The sequence below is a fragment of the Mustela erminea genome, chromosome 3, assembly GCF_009829155.1.
Source record: "Mustela erminea isolate mMusErm1 chromosome 3, mMusErm1.Pri, whole genome shotgun sequence".
NCBI classification, from domain to species: Eukaryota; Metazoa; Chordata; class Mammalia; order Carnivora; family Mustelidae; genus Mustela; species Mustela erminea.
In genome coordinates this window covers 136,118,797-136,145,635 of record NC_045616.1, presented here as the reverse complement: position 1 = coordinate 136,145,635, position 26,839 = coordinate 136,118,797, and the positions used below count along the sequence as shown (strand labels likewise).

Genomic DNA, 26,839 nt, shown 5'->3' with positions numbered 1-26,839 from the left:
TTCTCTTTCTTCCTGATTCTGTCTTGGAAGATTATATGCTTATAGGAATTTATCATTTTTTTCAAGGTTGTCCAATTTATTGGTGTAAAACTATTCATAGTAGTCTCATAATTTGCAGTGGCAGTTCTAAGTTCACTTTGAATTCTGATTTTATTTAGGCCCTCTCTTTTTCTTGAGTCTAAAGCTTTGTCAATTCTGTTTATTGCTTTAAAGAATCTTTTCTTTCGGTGTTTTTGTTTGTTTGTTTGCTTTTTTTTTTTTACTCTTTATTTCATTTATTTCTGCTCTGAACTTTATTATTGCTTTCCTTCTGCTAACTTTGGGTTTTGTTTATTCTTCTTTTTATAGCTCCTTTAGTTACAAGGGTAGATTGAGATTCTTGCTGTCTCTTGAGGTAGGCCTATATCACTACAAACTTTCCTTAGAAGTGCTTTTGCTGCATCCCACAGATTTTGGAGTATTGTGCAACCAATTTCATTTACCTTTAGGTATTTTTTTATTTCCTCTTTGCTTTCCTCATTGGCCCCTTGGCTACTGTTTAGCCTCCACATGCTTGAATTTTTTCCATTTTTTCCCCCCTGTAATTAATACCTTTGTTCAAACTGTTGTGGTCAGAGAATTCGCTTGCTAGGATTTCACTCTTCTTAAATTTATTGAAACTTGTTTTGTAGCCTAACATGTGATCCGTTCTGGGAAATGTTCCATGTGCACATGAAAAGAATGTGTATTGACCTGTATTGGGGTGGAGTGTTCTATATATGTATCTCCTAAGTTCATCCTGTCTAATGTGCCATTTAAAGCTACTGTTTCCTCATTGATTTTCTATCTGGATGAAGTATCTGTTCGTAAAAGTGCAGTGTAAAAGGCCCTTATTATTACTGTGTTACCGTCAATTTCTGCTTTTACGTCTATTAATATTTGCTTTATATATTTAGGTGCTCCTATGTTAGATGCATATTTGTAAGTGTTCTATCGTCTTGTTAGGCTGATCCCTTGATGATGATGATGATGATGATGATGTAAGCCCTTGTCTCTTGTTAGTTTTGTTTTAAAGTTTATTTTGTCTGACAGAAGTATTGCTACCCCAGCTTTCTTATCATTTCCATTTACATGGAATATCTTCTTCCTTGCCTTCACTCTTAGTGTGTCTTTTGCTCTGAAGTCTCTTGTAGGCAACATATACATGGTCTTTTCTTTTTTTAAATTTTTATATATTCAGCCACTCTCTTTTGATTGCTGCATTTAGTCCATTTACATTTAATTATTGATAGGTATGTAATCATTGCCCTTTTGTTCATTATTTTCTGGTTAGTTTTGTACTTTTCTTCTGTTTTCTTCCCTTGTGGTTAGAGAACTTTTTTGTGTTACTTTTTTATTCTTTTCTTTTTATTTATGGTGCATCTGTTCGAGGTTTTCGGTTTGTGGTTACCACAAGGCTCATATATAACAACCTATATATATAGCAGTCTGTTTTAAATTGATGGTTGCTTATATTAGAAAGCATTCTTTTTTTTAAGATTTTATTTATTTATTTGACAGCGATCACAAGTGGGCAGAGAGGCAGGCAGAGAGAGGGGGAAGCAGGCTCCCCGCTGAGCAGAGAGCCCGATGCGGGGCTCCATCCCAAGACCCCAAGACCACGACCCAAGCCAAAGTCAGAAGCTTTAACACACTGAGTGGCCCAGGCACCCCTGAAAACATTCTAAAAACACATTTTTACCCCCTCTGCCCATGCTTTGTTTTTGACATCATATTTTATGTATCCCTAACTACTGCAGTTGTAGTCTATTTTACACTTTTTTCTTTTAACCTTCCAACTAGCTTTATAAGTGGTGATCCACTACTTTTACTCTAGGCCACTTTGGGGAGACAGAAGCGCTGGATCAGACCAAGGCTGCCCACTGGGTGTAGTGGCATGGAAACTATTTTGGAGAGGCACCTGCTAGAGCAGGCTGGTTAGATAGGTAAGGTCTGCAGAGGAACGTCAGGGCAGGACAAGGCAAGCAGTACTAGCTAGGTAGAGCCAGAAACGGTGCCTACCACCACTAGACCAGCGAGGTCCTCTGTCAAAGATTAATTGTATATAGTATACAATACAATAAATAATTATGTTTACTTCTGGGGTTTCTGTTCTGTTCCACTGATCTATGTGTCTGTTTTTGTGCCAGTACTACACTGTTTTGATAACTACAGTTTTATCATATAACTTCAAGTCCTGAATTGTGATACTTTTTCCAGGTTTGTAACTCCTTTTTTTTTTTTTTGAAGATTTTATTTATTTGACAGAGAGAGACATCACAAATAGGCAGAGAGGCAGGCAGAGTGAGAGAGGGAGAAGCAGACTCCCCACTGAGCAGGGAGCTTGATGCGGTGCTCCATCCCAGGACCCTGAGATCATGACCTGAGCTGAAGGCAGAGGCTTAACCCACGGAGCCACCCAGGCGCCCCTAACTCCTTTTTGATTGCTTTGGCTATTCAGGGTCTTTTGTTGTTCCATACAAATTTTAGGAGTTTGTCTAGTTCTATGAAAAATACTGTTCGCATTTTTTAGATTTTATTTATTTATTTGACAGAGACAGAGAAATCACAAGTAGGAAGATAGGCAAACAGAGAGGGGAAAGCAGGCTCGCCCCTGAGCAGAGAGCCCAATGCGCGGGCTCCATCCCAGGACCCTGAGATCATGACCTGAGCTGAAGGCAGAGGCTTAACCCACTGAGCCACCCAGGCGCCCCTACTTTTTGCATTTTGATAGAGATTACATTAAATCTGCAGATTGCTTTGTATAGTATAGACATTTTACCAATATTTGTTCTTCCCACCCATGACCATGGAATGTGTTTCCTTTTTTTTTTTTTTTTAATGTCATCTTTCATCTGCATTTTATAGTTTTCAGAGCATATATCTTTTACCTCCTTAGTTAAGCTTATTTCTAGGTATTATTTTTGGTGCAACTCTAAATGGAATGGTCTTAATTTCTCTTTCTGCTCTTTCATTATTTGTGTACAGAAATGCAACAGGTTTCTGTATCTTGATATTATATCTTGTGGCTTTGCTGAATTCATTTATTAGTTCTAGTAGTTTTTGGTGGAATCTTTAGGACTTTATTCTATATATAGTATCATGCCATCTGCAGGTAGTAAGTTTTACTGCTTTGTCAATCTAGATGCTTTCTATTTCTTTTTCTTGCATAATGGCTGTGGCTAAGATTTCCAGTACTATGTTGAATAAAGGTGGTGAGGGTAGACATCCTTGTCTTTTACTGACTTTAGGGTAAAGGTTCTCTGTTTTTCCCCATTGAGTATGATGTTTGCTGTGGGTTTTTCATATCTGGCCTTTATTATGTTGAGGTATGTTCCCTCTAAACTTACTTTCTTGAGAGTTTTTATCAAGAATAGACATTATACTTTGCATCTACTGAAATGAGCATATTTTTATCCTCTTATTGATGTGATCTATCATGTTGACGATTCAAGAATATTGAGCCACCCTTGCACGATGGGTATAAATCCCACTTGATCATGGTGATTTTTAAAAAATGTATTATCAGTTTACTATTATTTTGTTGAGGATTTTTGCATCTATATTCATCAGATATTGGCCCGTAGTTCTTTTGTGTGTGTGTGCTGTATCTAGTTTTGGTACCATAGAATGAATTTAGAAGTTTTCCTTCCTACTTCTTGAATAGTTTAAGAATATGTATTAGCTCTTCTTTAAATGTTTGGTAGAATTCACCTATGAAGCCATCTGGTCCTGAACTTTTGATTCCTAATTCAATTTCTTTGTTGGCAATTGGTCTGTTCAAATTTTCTATGTTTCTAGGAATTTATCCATTTCTTCTAGGTTGTCCAATGTGTTGGCATATAATTTTTAATAATATTCTAATTGTATTTCTGTAGTGTTGGTTGTTATTTCTCCTCTCATTTGTGAGTTTTCTTTTCTTTTCTTTTTTTTTTTTTTTTTTTTGAGGAGTCTGACTAGAGATTTATAAATTTTGTTGATCTTTTCAAAGAACTAGCTCCTGGTATCTTTTTTTTTTTTTTTTTTTAAACTGCTTTATCATTTATTTCTGCTCTGATTTTATTATCTCCTTCCTTGTGCTGGTTTGGGGTTTTGTTTGTTCTTTTTCTAGTTCCTTTAAGGGTAAAGTTAGGTTGTCTGAGCTTTTTCTTGCTAGAAACTTCCCTTAGAGTTGTTTGCTGCATCCCAAAGATTTTTTGGTTGATTCATTCATTGTTTAGTGGCACGTTATTTAAACTCCATGTATTTTTGGTCTTTCCAGATTTTTCTCTTGTGGTTGATTTGTAATTTCACTGACTTATGGTTAGAAAAGATGCATGGTAGGATTTTGATCTTTTTGAATTTGTTGAGACTTGTTTTTTTGAGAATGTTCCACGTGCATCAATTGACTCTTTGATACAAAATTTGTATTAACTGGTTCTAATGGTTTTATACGTAGTTTATTTTGATACTTAAAAGTATAATGAATGGAAATTCTTTAAGGCTAGTAAAACATTTAATATTATTTGATTTACTAGGCCTATGAATATAAATACCTGTGAAACATCAAAAATAGTAGGTACTTTACCCTTTGCTTATATAATAAGCCCTAGTTCTGTGTGAAATATTAGCAGTCAATGAAACTAACAGGGCACAGCACTGGAAAAGGTCTGAAACATAACATTTGGAAGAATCTGGCTTTCTAATGATGCTGTAAGAGTAAGAAATAAATGTAGTTTAAAAAACAAAGATAATACTAGTTTAATTATGTTTATTCACATACAGTTGCCATTAAAAGGTTAACTCATTCATAAAAACATTTCTTCTACTGTAATATCCTTTGCCTCTTTTCTCTTCCAAATAAATCCCCACCACATAGCAGAAATGTTAGAAGTTACAGTGCAAAGGAAGCAAATTAACTATTTTTTAAACCTTTAAAACATGACTGATGAACAGTTTTACAGAGTAGGTTGCCTATTAATATGTTACATATTAACAGATCTACGGTACCATTTTGGACAATCAGATTTGCTTAATATAAAGATGGAGCTGGAATTTTTGTCAAGAAGGCATTTAAACCTCTTAGAAGAGTTTTTATAAAGAACTGAAATCCCATACCATAAAGTGTTCTCTTCAGTTAATCATTTTAAATCAAGCCAGAAACTAGATCCAGCTCTAGGAAAACACTGATTTTTTGTTTTTATGCATCATGTAAACACTGCTCTGTCTATGCAGATACTCTTAGAAAAGAAAAACAGATTCTTGTTCTGGATATACATCAAAACCTAGGTTACCTTTGTGTAACATTTATTTAAAAATTTGACAAGAACATGTTAAATGTTGGCAAAGCTAATAGCACTCAATTTGATTATACATCCTAGCTTTCACAGAATCTGAGCTCACAAGACTCAAGTTCTATTAGGATTAGATTAGAGTCTATTAGGATAGACTCTTAGAGTCTATTAGGATAGACTCTTTCATTCATCAGTGTAGTATACCCAGCATCTGACACAGTACATGACACAAGGTATGTGTTCAATAAATATTTCAATGTTGAATATAACTTCTTAACAGCAAATGAAAAAAAGATACAACTCTGAATAAATTTGTCTCATGATGCAGCAATAGGTGCTTTTTGTAAGAATTCTAGGATTGCTTATAAGTAGATCAAGAATTAGATAATTTCTTCTCAAACTAAAGGAACTCTTATGGGGCGGGAGGGGAATGGAAGCCGTAACATTTTATCTTTCACAAAGCTAATTTGTGAAACATGGAATACAAGGCTAGGTAAAAACTACCATGATATTAAAAGTAAGGCAGTTCCAAAACTTATGTTTTGTATATTTATTGAAGAATCCCATTTTCTGACACTATTCCTAATACTAGATATTTTTTAAAGGTTTTACCAAACTACTAATATGTCTAATTAGCTCATCTTTTTAGTATTTGAGTACATGTTAGAGTTTTAAATATGGAAGAACTCTATTAAGATTCAAAAGCATTAAAAAAAAAAAAAAAAAGAAAGTCTAGGACTTAAAATGGCTATTGGATAATATATTTGTAACAGTATCATGATTTGTCCAGATGTACTTTTTCACCCACCACTCTCAAAATTAACCTGAAAGTCAATTATTAAATGAAAACCGATAATTTCAAAAATGATTGTTTGAACTTCTTAAATCAGTAGAGAGCTGTAACAATATTTTACTCTGAAATTAGAAAATTCTAAGCACATATAAAAAACACATTTACCTACTTCAATTAGGTCAATATCAGGATTTATCAAAATTCTCCATCAAAATTTTTTAAAAATCTTGATTTTTAGGTACTATAAAAAATATACACTAATCAAATGATATGTGTTTGGTCTGACCAATTCCGCAGTTAGAAAGGGAAGGGGAAAAAAAAAACTTGTACAGTGAAGTTTCAAATCCTAAACATTTAATCCTTTATTTAAGCCTACCCTCTCTCAAAAGGTATCAGTACTCTTAGATACTAACTATAAGCAATATAGAAATTTCACTGCTATCAATTCTAATCTGTTTAGTCCATCCATTTTCTAACACAGTGAACAAACTTTTCTATCCAAATTCAAAAGAAGAATAATGCAAATCTCACTTTCTTGGTCACCTTTGAAGCCCAGGGCCAACCAGTCTCAAGAATAACCAAAATATGGTAGTCTGTTTCTGCAGTGAAAGCATTTTCCCAGTAATCAAAATTTGTCATCTGAGGAAATCTTTCATTGTTCTAGAAGCACAGTTCGAAGCTCATCTTCTTTATTGATCATCATTGAAGCAATTGCTCCATCATTAAACTCAAAAGAAGTACCTCCGTCTACAACCATGCAGGCATCCCAACAACGAGAACGAACACACACCCTGGGAAGAAAGAAACATCTCATTAAATACTAAGTTTTCTTAACCTTTAATTATGGTTTTTTTAAAACTCTTAATATTTTTTGAAACTGGTAGATCATTTGGCCTTGATTTTCAAAATCAAGTTGTTCTTTGGTTTGAGAGAGTAATATGTATGGATACATTACCAAAATCTAATATTCAGGATACCTCCATTCACCCAGACAGCTATGAGAGAACAAGTCCAGACCTGATGGAACTCACAGGCTTTTTTCATACAAAAAAATGTTGAGCTATTACAAGTGCTAATATTGAGCAAGAATGTAACTGTTTCCATAGTTTAACACATGAAGAGGCACAAATTTGTAGTGTACAGCTCAATGAACACATTTGTGTAGTCATTCCTCACCCAAATCAGGACTCAAGTGTGCCCCAGTTCCCCAGAAGCCCCCTCCTCACTGTCCTGAGCCCACTCCTTGCTACACATGCACTATTTTTTTTTTTTAAAGATTTTATTTATTTATTTGACACTCAGAGATCACAAGTAGACAGAGAGGCAAGCAGAGAGAGGAGGAAGCAGACTCCCCGCTGAGCAGAGAGTACAATGCAGGGCTTGATCCCAGGACCCTGGGATCATGACCTGAGAGGAAGGCAGAGGCTTTAACCCACTGAGCCACTCAGGCACCCCCACATGCACTATTCTAATGTCAGTCACCATCACAGTCATAGCTGTTTGTTCTTAAACTTTATATAAATGGAAGAATACAATAGGTCTGCTTATGTGTAGCTTTCTTTTCCTTAATAGTATGCTTGTGAAACTTATCCATGGTTATTACCAGTAGTATTGGTGTGTTCATTTCATTGCTATATGAAAATACTTCCATTGTATGAAAATACCAAAATTTATGGCTCTCTTCTATTCACCAACACCTGAGTTTTTACTACTGGAAGCAGTGCTGCTGTGTATATTCATAATATTTATTTTATTTTATTATTATTTTTAAGATTTTACTTATTATTTGACAAAGAGAGAGAGGGAACACAAGCAGGGGGAGCAACAAGCAGAGGGAGAAGGAGAAGCAGGCTGCCCTCTGAGCAGGGAGCCCAATGTGGGGCTCGATCCCAGGACCCTGGGATCATGACCTGAGCTGAAGGCAGCCTCTTAACTGACTGGGCCATCCAGGTCCCCTGCTGTGCATATTCTTGAGCATCTTTTGTTGCAGACATTTGTGTATCTACAGTTCTGGTGGAGGAAATTTGCATTTGTGTATCTACAGTTCTGGTGGGGAAATTTGCATTTCCCACAAGAATAGTAAGTTCAAGGATGTTTTTCATACACGTAACCATTCAGATACCTTCTGTAAAATGCTTGTCCAGAACTTTGGCAATTTTTCTACTGAGCTGCCTTTTCTTGTTGAGTTGTAGGAATTTTTACAATACTCTGGATATAAGTCCATTGCTGGATATAGGTACTGCAAATATCTCACTCTGTGGCTTGCCTTTTTTTCCCCTTAATGTTGTCTTGATTAACAGAAGTTCTTAATTCTAATATAGTTCAATTTTCCAATCTTTTGTTGCTAAGTGCTTTATATGACATGTTTAAAAAACACTGCCCAACTGCTAAAGTCATGAAGCTTATTCTGTTTACATGAGCAAAAATTTAAATGTCTTTGTAGTATCACCTAAACTGAGTACAGATTTATTGAGTAATCAAAATTAACTCTCAAAGGAGTAAAATGAGTTTCCTTGTTTTTCCTAGAAAAAAATCAACAGTATTTTTTTAAAAAGAGTGTGTACACTGCATAAGCAGCAATTCAAACTTAAACCATTCTTTGCCTGACATGAGACAGATGACATTTAGGTTTTTTTTCAGAAAATTGGACAACATTTACAAAATAAATTATGTATTTTTTTATATCCACCCTTCAAAAAAAATCAAACCTGCTAGATGTGGAATAGGGAGGGGTTAGTTTTAGGGAAAAGGTGACAGAAATGAGTCCTACTCTAAAAGTTTATTGCTACACAACTGAGGTTTTATATGAATGTTTATCTTGCTTTTCATCCCATAGCATATAAAAAAAAGTTGCTTTCCAGAAAAAGTGATTTGATCTTGTATGTCTTAATATATTAAATCCACATCACCCAATTAAATATTTATGATCCTTCTATTTACTGTACCATTTTAGAGAAACTGTAAGTATGTTAGAAAGGAAAATACCATTCTCACCAGGGTATATAGCATGACACCTCATTAGTTCCACAAGTTCTATACCTTTCCTACCAGATTAAGTTTGAATGAGTGGATTTCATCAAAATGAATACTTTAAAACCAAGAGTCCTTTATAATTACAAGAAGTGAAAGCACTGTCACAAGTCATCCTTTGGAAGCTTACTTTGAGGAAAAACAGCGCTGACGACTGCTGGAGAAAACTCTGTTTGCTATTGGTTCTCGAATACTGAAAAGTATTTTTGGTTCTTCTGGACTGAAGAGCAGCGACTCATTATATTCATTTGTTACTATGAAGAAAAAAATGTAATAGCAGAGTCAATGTAAGATGGTCACTTCTGAGAAGTGCAAAATGAAAAACGAATGCCATCTCCTCTCCCCAACTTAAAAGCAACTCTGTTTGGCACAAAGTTTCTTGGAACTCACAATACATTCCATTAAAACAAAACAAAACAAAAGAAAAAAACCCACCTTATAAATGAGGATTGGGTTCCAAGACTAGGCCATCAAAGCCTGTATCAACCACAATATAGCAGAAATAGATATACTGGGGTGGGCTACAAAACCAGTAATTAAACAGAAGGAACTAGCTTGAGGCACTCAAATGGAACTTGGGCTCCAACAGTTCCCTTGCCAAGTTCCCTTCCAAAATACCATGTCAAAGTGTTCATAAGTTAATTGTCTTGATGTAAAATGCAGTCTTAAACAATAACAGGCAAAATATGCTTTCTCTAATGAAACTGCGATTACTCAAGATATTTTTAGAAATCTTTGAGACCTGATTTTCATAACCAAGGGGCACATCAAAGTTGATAGGCAAAGCACAAATTGGTTAACAACAACTGTACAAAGAAATCAGGCTTGTAAGAATGTTTACTTGAACACCACATTAAAACAAATTTTAAGACTGTCAGACAATCTAGCTTATTTACTAAAATTTCACTTAAATTATTTGGTTCTTTGAAAATAATATGTCAGAAATAAAAATGTGCTTCTCTGGAGAGAGAGATAGACACACATACACACAGTGTCCTAGCTCCAGGGGGGCCTAGCTGGCTGCAGTCACTACAGCATGCAATTCCTGATCTCGGGGATGTGAGGTCAAGCCCCATGTTAGGCACAGAGAGAACTTTAGGAAAAAAAAAAAAAAAAAAGTGCTAGCTCCAAAAGAAGTTAATTCCAGAAATGTATATAATAGTGACTGCACCACATGCTTTCACTATTGCTTCTAAAGAACAGTCAAATTTTCAAAGGAGTAACATTCACTCAATAGAGCAGGGAAAAAAAAAAAAAAATCACTGTATTTTACATATACCCTTAAATTTACATGCCTGATATGTTTCAGTTGTTTTAAATAATTATGTTTTAAGTTAAATTATATAATGAATCATTACTATAAATGCCTAATTTTCCTTTCTTTGACACATACTTAATGTTAATCTTTTTAGTCTCCAATAGGGAGAAAGTCCACTTTAGAGAGCTGAAATGGACTTCAGAGATTTAGTCCTGTTTTTTCAAACTATTACAGGCCAAGCATCTTCCTCAACAAAGGAAGTCTTACCTGGAAATCCAAAATATTCACCTAAGTGAACTGACACTATTAAATATATAAGTAGATTCACTATGAAAAAGTTTGGAGTTTTTAAAAATATAATTGACTTTGAAATCTCAGAATACTCTTCAGTTAGAAATAGAAAGGAGAGCTTTAGCGGGAAGTCTGTACAAAAATGTTCCTGATAGACGAGTTGGGACTTTAGTTAATTTCATATGCAAATCAAAGGAACATGTTTTCTAATTTAAGAATTTAAATATATAGAAAAAAATTTTTAAGAATAAAGTTGAAGAACCCCTATGCATTCATTACCAATCTACTTCCACTTCCTCATCTTACAGTCCAGGAAGCAGAGGAATGGAATCAGTCTTGCTCATATTTTCAGTGAGTGACTGGTCTGCGATTGGACCCCACGTGGTCAAACTCCCTGATCAGTAGTATTCTTTCCCAACAGGGCTAGTTCTCTCAAGGGAACCCTGAAGCAACTGGCAGGAGTAGGTAGTCAAAAGTTAAGGAGAATATTTTAGTGAATGTGAAGATAAAGCATTCACAGCTCAGGGAATTTCATTTCATTCACAGGGTATTAATGGCATACTGAATTTAGGTAAACATTTCCCATTTGCTGATCTATATTTTTCCATATTTTCCTATCCCCCAGGACACAGTCGTAGTGTTAACTACACTACATGTCAAAACCATGTGTTTTGACATAAAGGTTATATATTTCATAGTTCACAAAAATATAATATATAAAAAGTCCAGCTGAAAACTTTTTATTGCTTAAATATATGTAAGGGGATATTATATCAAGAGACTGTTTGAGTCAAAAAAGTACTATGCTTTGCTAATAAGACAAGTTAACTTCACAATAACATCCTCAAGATCGATGCAGAACTTAAATGAAACTGTTAGTAATTATGATCATTAGTCACTGACCTTTCTCTACCAATTCTCTGTTCAATGGAAGACTTAAATTCCCTTGTCGTTTTGCTGTTGAAAAAGGAAAGGGGAAAATAAATACCTTGATTAAATATTGTGTGTCATATAACAGCTAACATATAATAATATATACATATTATATAGCATATAATTGTAACATAATAGCTATTATGGTACTCACCAATATTTAAAACATCTTCCACAGCCTGAGTTGCAACCCTGTTAATATTGAATGACCTAGAAACAAACATAAGTTCTTTGATTCTACAAACAAACTAAAAATGAAAAAGAAATTATCTACTTAATATATAAAAAACTCTTAGAATTATCAAGGAAAAAAAAATAGCCAAAAGATAAGAGCCACTTCACCCAGTTTTAAAAAGTGGGCAAAGTACATTTACAGGCCTATATGAAAACAGTTATATGACAAACAGTTACAGGTCTATATGAAAAAGTGTTCAATTTTACTCCTACTAAGGAAATACAAATTAAAGACTGATAATATATTGGTATAGATATCAGAAAAACATTCTCATATACTGATGGGTTTATGGAAGTTGCAGTTGGAGGGCAATTCTGTGTTATTAAAATTTTAAAATGAGCATATTCTTCAATCTACTAATTTATCCTAAAATACACTTGCATCTATAATACACAAAGACATGTACAAGATTATTTACTGAAGCATTGTTTATAATAGCAAAACAACTCATATCCATAGGAAATAGATTAAATGTTACTATGTAGATATTAAAAAGAATAAAATAGAACTGAATGTGCTGACAGATAATGGATATGTTAAGTTAAAAGCCAAAGGCATTATATAGTATATATAAACAAACAGGGAAGTAACATATACAATAAAATGTGTATACACACACACACACACATATACATATGGGATGGTTGTGTCTGGAGATTAGTAATAGAGATATGAAATGAAAGACTAGCTTTTCATTTGATACCCTTTTATACTATTTAACATTTTTAATGTGCAAATATCTCTTTAAATTATAAAACAGAAAAGATGAGAAATTTTTACTACTGTGTGATGCCTTGCTTAACCACTTAAGAACAAATATTAACACAAACATGAATCACTTTTTTTTTCTTGAAGATTTATTTATTTATTTGACAGTGAGAGGGAGAGATAGAGAGCACAAGCAGGGGGAGCAGCAGGCTGAGGGAGAGGAAGAAGCTGGCTCCCTGCTGAGCAGGGAGCCCGATGTGGGGCTTGATCCCAGGACCCTGGGATCATGACCTGAGCCAAAGGCAGCCTCTTAACCAAATGTGCCACCCAGGTGCCCCCATGAATCACTTTTAAAAGTAGCTCTGTCCTTGGGTCTACAAAGATGGTTATGGAAGGTTTTTTGTTGTTGTTGTTGTTTTGTTTTTTTTCATTCTTTCCAGTGATTTAGAATTCTGCTGCTGCCTCACAACTCTTCTCACATAGCTTCAGTAGATAACTCAATGACCCACACACTCTCAACGTAATTCAGTGATTCTTAACCTTTTTTGAGGAGGGCAAGTAACAGATACTCTTGCATACCCTTCTAACTCTATACCCTTCACATTTTGAGAAATGTGGTAACATTGTGGGCATTCTCTTAACAATGCAGATACACAAATTTTTATATTAAAAATTTGGGGTCACTCACAGTCCACATACCTATGCTAAAAAAACCAATCTCAGATCTAGCCATTGCCTATTCTATTTTTCACCATTATCTACTCCAATTTCCTACTGCAACCACACCAAGCCCATTCTTGCTCATACTTATTATGTGGCATGAAGCAAAATACTTTAGGTATCCTGACTCCTTGTTTAGTATGAGATGCCTTACCTATCTCATTAGAATTACTGCCACACACTACAGGGCCAGGCATCTGTGGCACCACCTGGCTCATGGCAAGAACTCAATACTAAATGAAAATACCAAATGAAAAAGATGCACATGAGTTATATCCTAATTCTTCTGAATATTCACATTATTGGAAGATACAGTTTTAGAACTCTATTTTAAATTAAGAAGTCACATAAAATGAGCTATATTTATTAGGGTTCCACTGAATTAAAATATTGATGTTAAGACTTAAGAGAACAAAAGTCTCCTATGACTTGATCTAACAGTCCTAGAACTAAGACTTATTCAGGATACCACAAGACAACCCTAACTAAGACCTCTGAATAGGGGTTAAATTAAGAGAAATTTCCTATGGTTGCAAACTGGATCTCAGCCAGTTCACTCTCCCTTTAGGAGTGGTTTATATTCTACATCAAAGACAAACTATATGCTTAAGGAGGTCTTAGCTAGCCCATCACGACTTTTTTCTTAGGTCTACAACTTTCAACATTCTAAACATTCCCAAATCACACACAACTTCCATTAAAGGTAATCCAACTGAAAGACAAATTGAATCTCTTATCTTCTTAAGCCAGTAAAGCTTTCTCTCCTCACTTAAGTTCATCCTTAAATTGGCCATGACAGAATGTATGGAGGAGGGGGATTGGCAATAGTCCTAAAAACCAACAGAAAGGCATGTGATCGAACTCTGTAGTACTTCTCCCAGTGAATGTAGCTAATTCCACACTAGGAAAAGGACAGAGATGACCGTGAGACAATTCAGAGACAATCTGCTATGCAACATAACCCTTACCTCCTCTGTCCTGTGGAGGAATTTTTAGAAATGCAAAATGGGATAGCTAATCCCCACTTGCTGTGTGTGTGCATGCGCGCATACTGTGTGTGGGTGTGTGTGTGCATGCGCATAGTCAGGCCATCTTCTCCATCCTTTCTTGTCATAAAGCCATGTGACAGAGTTCTAGCTACAGGAATGAGAACGGAAGTCACGCACATGTCTAAGCCTGTGCCCTGTAAGCCTCCCATAGGTGATCCTCCAAGTTTTTCCTCCTTCTCTGGCTTGATATATGTAAGTAGAGGGGACTTAAGTAGTCATGTTTAAAAGACGGTTGAGCCACATGATGGAAGGAGCCTGGATCCCTGAGTCACCACTTACAGATCTGCCTCCCAACTAAAGACCCACCTGGACTTTTTAAGAATAAGATACAAACTTCTATTTTGTTAAGTCACTGAGATTGGGGGGCTATCAGTAACGATAATTATCTTATCCAGAGTTACACATTTCCACGTTTCATAGTCAAAGCAAGGACTGAGAGGTCACATAGGAAAACTTCTATCTCCATATCAAGAATTGAAAGAGTAAAAGAAATAGGCTATCCTATTCCTTTTCTTTCCAGTGATCCTAAGGTCTACGGTTTAGAGTTAAGTCCAGAACTTAAATCTGTCTTCACCATTTATTAGCCACATGGCTTTGGGAAACTCCTGAGACTCTAATAATACTCTATTAAGAAAAATAAAATCACTTACTTCCAAAGTGTTTTTTTTTTTAAAAGATTTTATTATTTGACAGACAGAGATCACAAGTAGGCAGAGAGGCAGGCAGAGAGAGAGGAGGAAGCAGGCTCCCTGCTGAGCAGAGAGCCCGATGCGGGACTCGATCCCAGGACCCTGAGATCATGACCTGAGCCAAAGGCAGCGGCTTAACCCACTGAGCCACCCAGGTGCCCCCAAAGTGTTTTTGAAGATTTAAATAATATATGTAAGCTCAAGACAAAACTTAGAAATGGCAGTTTCGCTTATTTGCGGAGCATAAGGAGTAACACAGAGGACATGGGGAGATGGAGCGAAGAAGTGAGTTGGGGGAAACTGGAGGGGGAGATGAACCATGAGAGACTGCGGACTCTGAGAAACTGCGGGTTTTGGAGGGGAGGGTGGGGGGGGGCGGGTGAGCCTGGTGGTGGGTATTAAGAAGGGCATGTATTGCATGGAGCACTGGGTGTGGTGCATAAACAATGAATTCTGGAACACTGAAAAGAGATTTAAAAAATAAAAATTTTTTAAAAATTAAAAAAAGAGAGAAAAATGAGCAAAAAAAAAAAAAAAGAAAAAGGAAAAGAAAGAAATGGCAGTTTGATAGACATATACCTTTCTCTCAGCTCTTCTGGCCCCCAGGCTTCTCTTCTCCACCTCCCCACCACAATCTTCTGAAGAGAACAAGGACAACAGACGAATGGGAAATGCAATCACAGCAAAAGAATGATCCGTAATAAGAGGGAATAAGGCAGAAGATGTTAGAAGCCAGCAAGCTATGTAGGGTCGAAGAGAGAAGAGGCTGAGTGACCGAGGTGGCAGGGACAGGATACAGTTAGGGACAGAGACTTCTAGACAGAGACACAACACTGGAGACCACAGGAGACTTTAACAAGCAACATAGAAAAGATGGAAATCCTAATTTAAGCCATACTCATGTCCAACATCAACACAGGACTCAGCTGGAAGGTGTGTGGGAGTGGAGGTCAGGATTGTTTTACACGCCTAGTGGCTCTTATTCTTTATGCTCTTCTTACTACTAAAAAGTTGAAAACCAAAACTATCAAAATGTGCACACAGACATAGACACACACTCCAAAGCAAAAGCCAAAGCTAATTCCCTGCCTTAGCATAACCACTATTTTCACTAAGATGAGCAAGTTTACCTTGATAATTCTTCAAAAAACCTACTGACACATCTTTGAATTGCAGGAATTGTACAGACTGCTCCCCCTCTGCATTTAAAGCTGGCGGTCAAAAGGGCCAAACACACCTGTTTTACAGCCAAACACACCTGTGCTTGTATCCAGTTTCTGACACTAATTGTGACCTCCCCCTAATTATTTATCCTTGCAAAGCTTCATTTTCTACCTTTATAAAACAGGGATACAACTACCTTCTTGCAGGATTTCTGTAAGAATATTATCAATGTATAAAAAGCGCCTAGTACAGTGTATGCAGAGTAGCAGAAGCTAAATGACTAAGAGCTTGTAATTATAATCCATACAACAGAACCTACAGAATCAGAAGATAAAGTAATCTTATTTTTTTATAATTTTTCAAATTTTTAAATAACATATAATGTATTATTAGCCCAGGGGTACAGGTCTGTGAATCACCAGGTTTATACACTTCACAGCTAAAGTAATCTTATGTTATCTGTTCCATTTCCCCTCACTTTGCCGAAAAGGAACTTGTACAAGATCACAAAGCTAGTTAGTGGTTTAGCCCGGGCTCTAACTTCCAGGCTAGTGCTCTTTTCAATTATACCACTTTGCCCACTTTGAGGGTGGGGTGGGGGAATCAGAATACCAGAAGAGGAGAAGGAGAAGGATCTAAGAAACCATTTCTGATTCTCAATACAGTTTTCAACAAGTAACACATCGCAGTGAGCAGAAAAGATGTTATGATAAATTAAAGCAGTTAACTGTGATGTTTTCATTTTATGAGAGGGTTACACAATAATTTTATAACATATTATTAAATTTAATTTTTCAAACAATTATTGATAAAAAGTCATCTTAGTCATACATCTTTGTGTATGGTGTAAGAAATGGAAACTCGACCATTCTCTTACACCATACACAAAGATAAACTCGAAATGGATAAAAGACTTCAACGTGACACAGGAATCTATCAAAATCCTAGAGGAGAACATAGGCAGTAACCTCTTTGACATGGGCCACAGCAACTTCTGTCAAGACACTTCAACAAAGGCAAAGGAACAAAAATAAAAATGAACTTTTGGGACCTCATCAAAATCAAAAGCTTCTGCACAGCAAAGGAAACAAGACCATAAAACAAAGAGGCAACCCATGGAATGGGAGAAGATATTTGCAAATGACAATATAGACAAAGAGCTGATATCCAAGAGCTATAAAGAACTCAAACTCAACACACACAAAACAGATAATCACGTCAAAAAACGGGCAAAAGATGTGAACAGACACTTCTCCAAAGAAGACATACAAATGGCTAACAGACACATGAAAAAAGGTTTATCATCATTAGCCATCAGGGAGATTCAAATCAAAACCACACTGAGGGGCACCTGGGTGGCTGAGTGGGTTAAAGCCTCTGCCTTCGGCTCAGGTCATGATCCCAGGGTCCTGGGATCAAGCCCTGCATCGGGCTCTCAGCTCCGCAGGGAGCCTGCTTCCTCCTCTCTCTCTGCCTGCCTCTCTGCCTGCTTGTGATCTCTGTCTGTCAAATAAATAAATAAATAAGATCTTAAAAAAAAAAAAAAAAAACCCAACACATTGAGATACCACCTTACACCAGTTAGAATAGCCAAAATTAACAAGACAGTATTCAACAACTGTTGGAAAGGAGAATTCTCTTATACTGTTGGTGGGGATGCAAGTTGGTACAGATACTTTGGAGAATAGTGTGGAAATTCCTTAAGAAATTAAAAATAGAGCTACCCTATGACCCTGCAGTTGCACTACTGGATATTTACCCCAAAGATACAGATGTAGTGAAAAGTGCCATCTGTACCCCAATGTTCATAGCAGCAATGACCACGTCGTCAAACTATGGAAAGAGCCAAGATGCTCTTCAATAGACGAATGGATAAAGAAGATATAGTCCATATATACAATGGAGTATTATGCCTCCATCAGAAAGGATAAATACCCAACTTTATATCAACATGGACGGGACTGGAGGAGATTATGCTGAGTGAAATAAGTCAAGCAGAGAGAGTCAATTATCATATGGTTTCACTTACTGGTGGAGCATAAGGAATAACATGGAGGACATGGGGAGATGGAGAGAAGTTAGGTTGGAGGAAATCAGAGGGGGGAGACGAACCATGAGAGACTGTGGACTCAGAAACAAACTGAGGGTTTTGGAGAGGAGGGGAGTGGGGGGTTGGGTGAGCCTGGAGGTGGGTATTAAGGAGGGCACATACTGCATGGAGCACTAGGTTTGGTACATAAACAATGAATCTTGAAACATGGAAAGAAATAAAATTACAAAAAAAAAATCATTTTAAAAATATAGTTGTCGGGACAGCTGGGTGGCTCAGTCAGTTAAGCCACTGCCTTTGGCTCAGTTCATGATCCCGGGGTCCTGGGATCAAATCCCGCAACCGGCTCCTTGCTCGGTGGGGAGCCTGCTTTTCTCTCCACCTCTGCCTGCCACTCTGCCTGCTTATGCGCTCGCTCTCTCTCTCTCTCTCTCTCTCTGACAAATAAATAGAATCTTAAAAAAAAGAAATACAGTTCTCACTAACCCTCAGGAAAAATAAGATCTTATCCAATCTTTAAATAGCACTTCTCATTTCCAAAGGTTAATTTATTTGACAAAGATGAGGATTTCTTTTTAAAAGATGTGAAGTTATGAAGTACTTATGAATGAATATGGTATCTGAAAATTAACTCCAAATAATATAAAACAAAAGGGGACATCAGGGGAACAGAGTAAACGATTGGCATGTGTTAATAATTATTGAAACTGGCTAATGGGTACATGGATATTGATTATACTATTTGGTCTACTCAAATTTTTCCACCATAAAAAGTTTTTAATAAAAAGTAATGCTGAGGGGCGCCTGGGTGGCTCAGTAGGTTAAGCCGCTGCCTTCGGCTCAGGTCATGATCTCAGGGTCCTGGGATCGAGCCCCGCATCAGGCTCTCTGCTCTGCGGGGAGCCTGCTTCCTCCTCTCTGCCTGCCTCTCTGCCCACTTGTAATCTCTGTCAAATAAATAAATAAAATCTTTAAAAATAAATAAATAAATAAAAAGTAATGCTGAAAAAGCATTACTCCATTTTAAACTATCCAAACTTAAAATCAGTTTAATAAGTACTGTTTTCTGCTGTATTTGTGAACATGTAGTCATTTAAAAAAAAAATGAGTGAATATGTATTAGGTACTAGGCTATACACATAAAAAATTAAGGGAGGGGGGAAAAATACACACACACATACATAACACAAAACCACAAGTCACCATTCCCAATGCCTCCTGTTGCTTGAACCAGCTGGGTGTCAGCTGGGCAGAGAAGAATGTGGTAAGTGCTATAATAGCGCTAGGAGGAAAAAGTGGAAGCAATGCACCAAAAGACGGTTCATTATGCTGATGAACTAGATTCTAGTAGAGATTTCCTACACAGAGTGACATCTGAAGACTGGATTTTTCAGCCGGGGGATGGGAAGTGGAGAACGTTCAGGCATTCAATGCAGGAAGAAGCTGCACTGAGCAAACACAAAAAGCCTGAGCGAGCAGGTTGTGCCGAGCATCACAAGTAGCCTGCAGAGTGTCCAGCGTGCTGGCGGATGAGGGCAGGACAGCAGTAGGCTGCGAAGGTTCCTTAGGTCATATTTAAAGGGTCTGACATACAGACTGAATAATCTGAACACAGCCAGAAGTAAATGAAACTTTTACAGCACAGAAGGGATACAGCCAAATTTTTCTACATTTTAGAAATACTACTCTGTTAGCAGTATGTATGACAGCCTGGAGGACAAAGGGTGAGGCACAAAGAATAATCACTAAAAAGTTAGGAGGCCTGAACCAAAGAAATAGCAGGAGAAATTGAAAAAGAGGGGCAAGGACTTCAGAAGTGTGACAAGCAGGATTCAGAGGCTGGGATGTGTAAGAGGGAGACCAGGGAGACTCAAAACTAAGAGCAAGGATTGGGGGAGTAATGCTTTTTCTCTAGAGCATGGACTCAGGGTAACAGTGATCCTATTTAGGAATACAGGGATCACAGGAATAAAAACCTGAAGATAATGTGTTAAGTTTTGAATGTGTTGAATTTGAAGGTCTATTACCCCCTCTAGCAGGTAACTTTAGAATAGGAGTTTGTGCTCTGGAAACGAACTACGAACTACGGTTGAAAGTCTGGGAGGCATCTGCATGTATATAGCCAAGAAGCAGCAGGGATTACCCAGAGAGAGGTGAGAGGGTAAAGAAGATATAGGAGCCCAAGTTATCTCCAGTTAGGCCTTTGCTGCACAAACCTCCAGGACATTTTGCTGTTGTTACTGTACTTGTTTTCATTTCTTTATTATTTAAAATGTTTTTCATTAAAAACAAAAACCTACAGTTCCCCAAAACATTCCATTTTCTTTTTTTCTCTTTACAAACCTAACAGGCTAAATAATGACCAAATCCAGCCTACAGATCTAATCTAAGAAGTCAAGGCAGGACTTCTGGACCCAACTGATGAGACAAGCAGAAAGTGAGCCAAACAACATAACACCCCCAGGCTACCTTTTGAGTATTGGAGGCTTTAGATGCACCGATGTGCAGCCTTGAGTAAATTACTTAAAATATTTCACAAAAGTCAATAAGCAACATACCAAGTTACTCACCAGGCCTTTGATCCTGTTCCAGTACACAAATTGAGCCCTGAACTCTTCTGTTTTTCCCATGGACCATCATCAACTGAAATCTCATAGTAGGAAGCCCTATGAATTGAGAATATAAAACTGGATTTGCTGAAGTTATGGCTCACAGTAAATAAGACAAACATCATTTTTCCAGAACTAATGAAATGTAAGTGGGCCAGCTTGACTTAGACATACCTGACTTAGTAGGCACACACACCATGATACTAATACCGATTAAGTGAAAAAGTTAAAAAAATCTGCATTATTTCCATCCCTCTCTGATCCATATGGTTTCTATCAATATTTTAACATTTCAAACAAGGGCTCCTGGTAAATTTTTACCTACCATAGCTTTTACAGTTTTTATAGAATCTAACACATGCAGAGCCTTATTTCAGAATTCAAAAAGAAATGCCATTTTTTAGGTGAGTTTCATTCTTGGTAGCTAGTTCAGTCCTTGATCACCCTAAGTCTGTATCTAACCTTCAAGCTGCCAAAAGTTTCTGCTCAACTTGGTTAAAGTTGTATACTAACGTGCCTTTTGAATTGAGAATAAGCTAAGAGAGACAAAGTTCTAAAGAAAATTCTCAATCAGTACTGCATTGGTGGACAAAACTAGGAATAAACTAGAACTGTAATTTCTTAAAGATTTCTATCTCTTCGAGTATTTCAGAAATATGAAATCAAATGGGTTTTTCTGACACCAGCAAAAATGACACTATTCTTTAACTTGAACATCTAAATTGCAATTATTCAAAAAATCTTAAGACATGTAAAGCCTATTTTATAAAACTTTATCTTAAATAATGGTGTCATTGATAAACAATGGGTTATTTTTGTCCAGCAAATGAAAAAGTTAAACTCTTAATCCAGCTTTTCCAATAATGACAATTATTAGACATGCCTGCAAACACTAACACTCAATGGATAATGTATCTCTTATTTTAATCCTCAATTCTCCTACCAAACTCAATCTGCAAAGGTTTCACATAGCACAACTACTTTTCATGTTTTCTCTGAAGTCACCATTCTTCATAAAAGACAGCAGGCCTTACATTCACATTTAATCTATTTCATAGCTTTGTTATGTCTTCCTAGAAAATTAGGAATTTTAGGCATATTAGGAGCCTATTACATTCAGACAAGCTAGTCAAATCTATAGAAATGGCTGCTATTATGCCAGAATCACGTAAAAAGAAATGAGATTAGAGGTAAGTGGGGACAGAAGAGAAACAGGTGGAGAGGAAGAAAAGTAGAGTCAGGTGAGGGGTGTTGAGCCCAAAACGATGAGCAAATTTAGTGTCATTCTCACATGCAGGTTTATCAAGATTAGTCAACTCAGAATTTTTGTTTCAGGGAAATTATTTTTTTAAGGCAGCAATAAAACTCACAGTCCCTTTAGAGTGGGTATACTTCTTCTTAAATTGTCCACTGCTACAGCCCAAGAATAAGACATTCTAGGTTAGAATAGAAAAGAAAAAAAAAATTGGGCCTTTAAAATGTTCTTAAATCTAAGAACATTATAAATGAGGCAGGAATAATATTGCTGCACTTCATATTTTCCAAGCAAAGCCCTTAAGTTTTCAAGGCAAAGTGAAGCCTCAATACAGGATCTAGAACCAGAAATACTGGGTACACATGACAGTTCTGAGGCTAACTAATGATAGGACCGTGTGCAAGTTATGTGAACTCTCCAAATCTCAACTTCTTCACTGATGCACAGAGCTACCCTTCTCACAGGGCTGCTATGCGTGTGTAACGTAATATGTACAATATGCACAAAGCCGGACACAAAGCCGTTATCCAGTAAGTATCTATTGCCTTTCTGCCTAAGGGTCTCGGTCACAGATTCCTTAAAAATAAGTTCTAATACCTCCTAGAGTGAAAACTTTCCCAAGAGCATCAGAAGCGAACCCACTGCGGTCCTCATCTTAGTAAGGAAACAAGGTGAGGCTCAACACAAAAAGCAGCAGCATCAGACATTTAGGAGATAAACCAACCAAATCACCGCTGCCACAGGAAAAACATTCAATCCCAAATCTAGTGGGACTTCACTCAATTCCCAGAAGTCTGTCAATCGATCCCAGTTTTCCTCCTTTTATAAGTTATTTGATTTTTAGTAAGTACAAATTACAAAGCAACACTAGTAGAAGCTCTTAGAAGTTTATAACCTTTAAAATAGATGAAGAATTAACATAAGCCATTAAATGGCTTCTCTACAATCAGCATAAAAATCACAAAACATTTTTACCTTTGTCGTTTTATTTTTTATTCAAGTTTAATTAACATATAGTGTTACATTAGTTTCAGGTATACAACATAGTAACTCAACAATTGTACACATTCCTCAGTGCTTATCAAGGTAAGTACACTCGTAACGCAACTCCCAGCCCCCTCTGGCAACCACCAATTTGTTCTCTATATTTAAGTCTGCTTTTTTCTCTTTTTTCTATTTGTTTTATTTTCTTAAAATCCACAAATAAGTGAAATCACATGGTAACTATCTTTGACTTATTTCACTTAGTGTAATACCATTAGGTCTATCCATGCTGTTAAAAGTGGCAAGATTTCATTTGTTATTTAATGTAGACATTCTTCAATTTCATTTAAAGTTGTTGCTCTCTGCCTTGTGTTTTTAGTAACCATGATTATATCACTAATTATTCCTGCCTTCTCTGTCACAAAATTATCCATTATCCATTATTCATTTCCATATTGCTTCAAACTTGATACCGAGCAAAAGAAATGTATAGCATGAGTCTTACTATTGTTAAATGTATTTATACTTTATGTACTTTAAAGAATATATTTTTGATTCCTTCAAAGGATTTTACTTTTAAATACTTCTAAAAATTATGTATTTTATTACCCTCCCAAAAAATAAGATGCTACTACTACCTTTATCTTTCTTTATATCCCTAGTGACTTGCATATAGCATGTAGCAGATACACAATAATTTTAATATTACATTAATCAAAATAATTACAACTGAAAAAAATTATTCAAAGCATTCTACAGAATTTCAGAATATATGGAACTCTCAGTAAACTAGGGAATCAACTACATGACCTTCAGAGGGTCACACGGTTCTGATAGCAGCGACGTGGGACGGAGACTCAGCTCTCATTTTCCACCCCTAACTTACTTATATCTCCAAAAATGAGAAGGCAAGTTCTAAATGACGACCAAGAGTTTAATTAGCTTTACATTATGGCTGTCATTTTATAACTGATAACTAATATCATACTAAAGTTTTTGAAAAAAATTCTGCTGACCATTTTAGTCAAATTATATTCAACACCCACAAAACAGATTTCATCAGTAATAAACTCATACCATAATTTTGTAGTCCTAATGAAAAACTTTATTAACCTTAGTCTTGCTAATAATGGTTACAAATCTTACACTGTCAATACACTTGGCTTATGATGTTGCATATAGTATATAATTACCACCAAGCGGTATTCTGCCAAAAGTGTTTAGTCTGAATCTTATCATGCAGAGAGAGAAAAATCCTACATATCTAAAACAAGGGATTTTTTCAAACCAAATGGCTTAGACTATACAAAAATATTAATACCAGAAATGACAAAACAGAGGTGGGACTGAGGAACAATTCTTAATTATAAAGAGCCATGATGGCCAAACAAAATACATAATCCTTAAGTGGATCCTAGATAAAAAAATAAGCAAATCAGCCTTAAGGTATATTATTAAGATAAGTAGTTGGGAAGTTTTAATATGGACTGTTAATAAAAGTTCTATAACAACTGCAAATGTATACCATTCTCTTAAACATTTATAAAGCACCTATATGACAGATTAAAGGCTCTATAGTAATGGAACCTGAATAACTTAAACCTAGGGTTTCACAAACTTTTTTGCTCATAGAACCATCTTTCCTCTTAACATGTATTATAAATGTGTGAGAAAGTTTTGGAAAATTTCATTAAATAATTCATTTCTATCACTTACACCATATTAATTATTCACAATATTTAGGGTGTAGAGATCAAATAAATATCTAAAAAATACTAAAACATGAAATTACAAACTCAAGAAGACAGATTTAAAAGTAAAAGTACCTGGATGATAGACTCTCCCCAATGAAGACTTCATTTAGTGCCCTCACTGGCAAAAGCTGGGGTCCTGAAGCCTCAGGTCCTGTAGTAATGAAAAGCAAAACAACTTGTTAAAATTTCAGAAATGTTAAGACTTAAGATTTTATAAAACATTAATATATTCATACTTTTGTTTTAACAGAATCCATACTTTAACATTACTAACAAATAAGTTAAATCGTACTTAGAGTGTTCATAAGGAACCTCAAAATCACCTAATATACCTCCAATGAAGCCTCTCTCTCCAAAATAAACCTTAATTCTTCTTGAAACAATTTTTTAAGAGTGACGAAATACACTTATCCATCTCATAAGATTCTTGTTGTCACACTTAATTTTCCTCTGAGAGCTTTAGATATAGAAATAATCAAGTATTTCCTTCCACAGGAGCCACTTTGGATTTAAGGAGCAAATTACATGCATGGTTATATTAGAAATTAAATTGGTTATACATTAGAGATCAGATTTTTTTTTCCTCAAATAGAAAACTTCAAGAGCGTTTTTAGCAGTAGTAGCACTGGAGGAATACTGCTCTATCTAGTTACTGGTTTGTGATGAAAATTTAAAAATAATAAACCAAACTTACCTTCCCTTGAAAGTATACAGGTAATAAAAATGTATTCCTCACTAACTTGTATACAAATACAGTCCAGTACCTATTTTTAAGCTGAAAAGTTAAAAAAAAAATAAACTGTTTTTTCCTATAATCTTTTGTTCTAAATTAGAAAGCTAAATCAGGGATCAAACACAGTGACATATTTATTAATATCATACCCACTCCTCTATTCCAAAATTCCAAATGGTAGCTTCCTAATAAATGTTTCCTACCACTGTGATGAGAATTTAAATAGAAAAAAATGAGATATACCTTGAAATCTTAATTTTTTTCTCACAAAATAAAGCTATCAAAAAACAAAAAACACGCTCACAAAAAAGCCCTCTAAAGTAGTGTCTAGACAACGTAAATATCATATAATTGTTACTAACAAAAATATTACAATAAGCATAGTAATTTCCAGTGTTACTACTGAGAAATCAGAAACTATTGATTCCAGATTCTTCCTGTATAAAATAATGGCCACAATCACCACCACCACTTCCTCTCTGGAAATTACAGGAACTTTATTTTATCCCTAGTATTCTGACATACTTGGTATGAAATCTTTTACCATTAGTTATGCTAAGTATTTGTGGGTCCTTACAATTCAAAGAATGGTGCCTACGTTTTGAAAAATTTCTATTATTTTTTTGAACATTTTCTCTTTTTCTAGAAATGCCATTAATTAGATGTAAACATCCTGGATGTTAGTTAATAACTATGTGATTTTATTTCTTACTTAGTTAATAACTATGTGAAATATATATATTAAGTATTATATATATATATATATACACTTAGTTTGTAAAACTAAACAGTAAATCTGAGACAGGAATCTAAGCAATGAATCTCTAAAGACCAATCCATAGCTTTCTTATAAAACCGCTGAATTTCAGAGCCAATCTTGAATGTCTCCGGTGATAGCAATAAATTCTTTTGGCTAGGAATAAAGTAAGATTTCCAACTAAAATTTTAAAATCTTTAAAACATGACATGGACACATAATTAAAGAATAGCCCAAACTTATAATGCTATATATCACCATGAAAAACTCTGAAAATAATGAGACAAGACAGAAACAAAGTAGGTTTGTAAAGGTAGCTTTTCCCGATAAGTTTAGCCAAGAAATGAAAAACAGGAGGAAAAAAAGTATCTTTTTATACAGTCCACAGATATTTATCTCTTGGGGTCTTCCTGTATCATGAAAGTCTTAAAATTACTGGAAAAAGTAGGACAATATAGCTAAATTACAATCCAGAAAACCGAGAATTCACCTTAACATTTAAAAAAAAAAAAAAAAACTGCATTATCACCTTATAC

General features: G+C 35.7%; 1 protein-coding gene across 3 annotated transcripts in view; it reads right to left on the bottom strand.

The window, feature by feature from the left end:
• Nucleotides 1-4,751: 4,751 nt before the first annotated feature.
• Nucleotides 4,752-26,839, bottom strand: part of NADK2 (NAD kinase 2, mitochondrial) — a 45,584-nt gene continuing 23,496 nt past the window's right edge. For 2 of the 3 annotated variants that reach the window (XM_032337594.1, XM_032337596.1), the window contains exons 7-13: nucleotides 24,886-24,964; nucleotides 22,191-22,256; nucleotides 20,782-20,877; nucleotides 11,751-11,806; nucleotides 11,567-11,620; nucleotides 9,245-9,368; nucleotides 4,752-6,875 (exon numbers count right to left, since the gene is read on the bottom strand). In XM_032337594.1, coding sequence (XP_032193485.1) covers nucleotides 6,737-6,875; nucleotides 9,245-9,368; nucleotides 11,567-11,620; nucleotides 11,751-11,806; nucleotides 20,782-20,877; nucleotides 22,191-22,256; nucleotides 24,886-24,964 — 614 coding nt within the window. In that variant the 3' untranslated portion in view covers nucleotides 4,752-6,736. The remainder of the gene's footprint in view (nucleotides 6,876-9,244; nucleotides 9,369-11,566; nucleotides 11,621-11,750; nucleotides 11,807-20,781; nucleotides 20,878-22,190; nucleotides 22,257-24,885; nucleotides 24,965-26,839) is intronic. The other variant, XM_032337595.1, reaches the window with a different exon arrangement.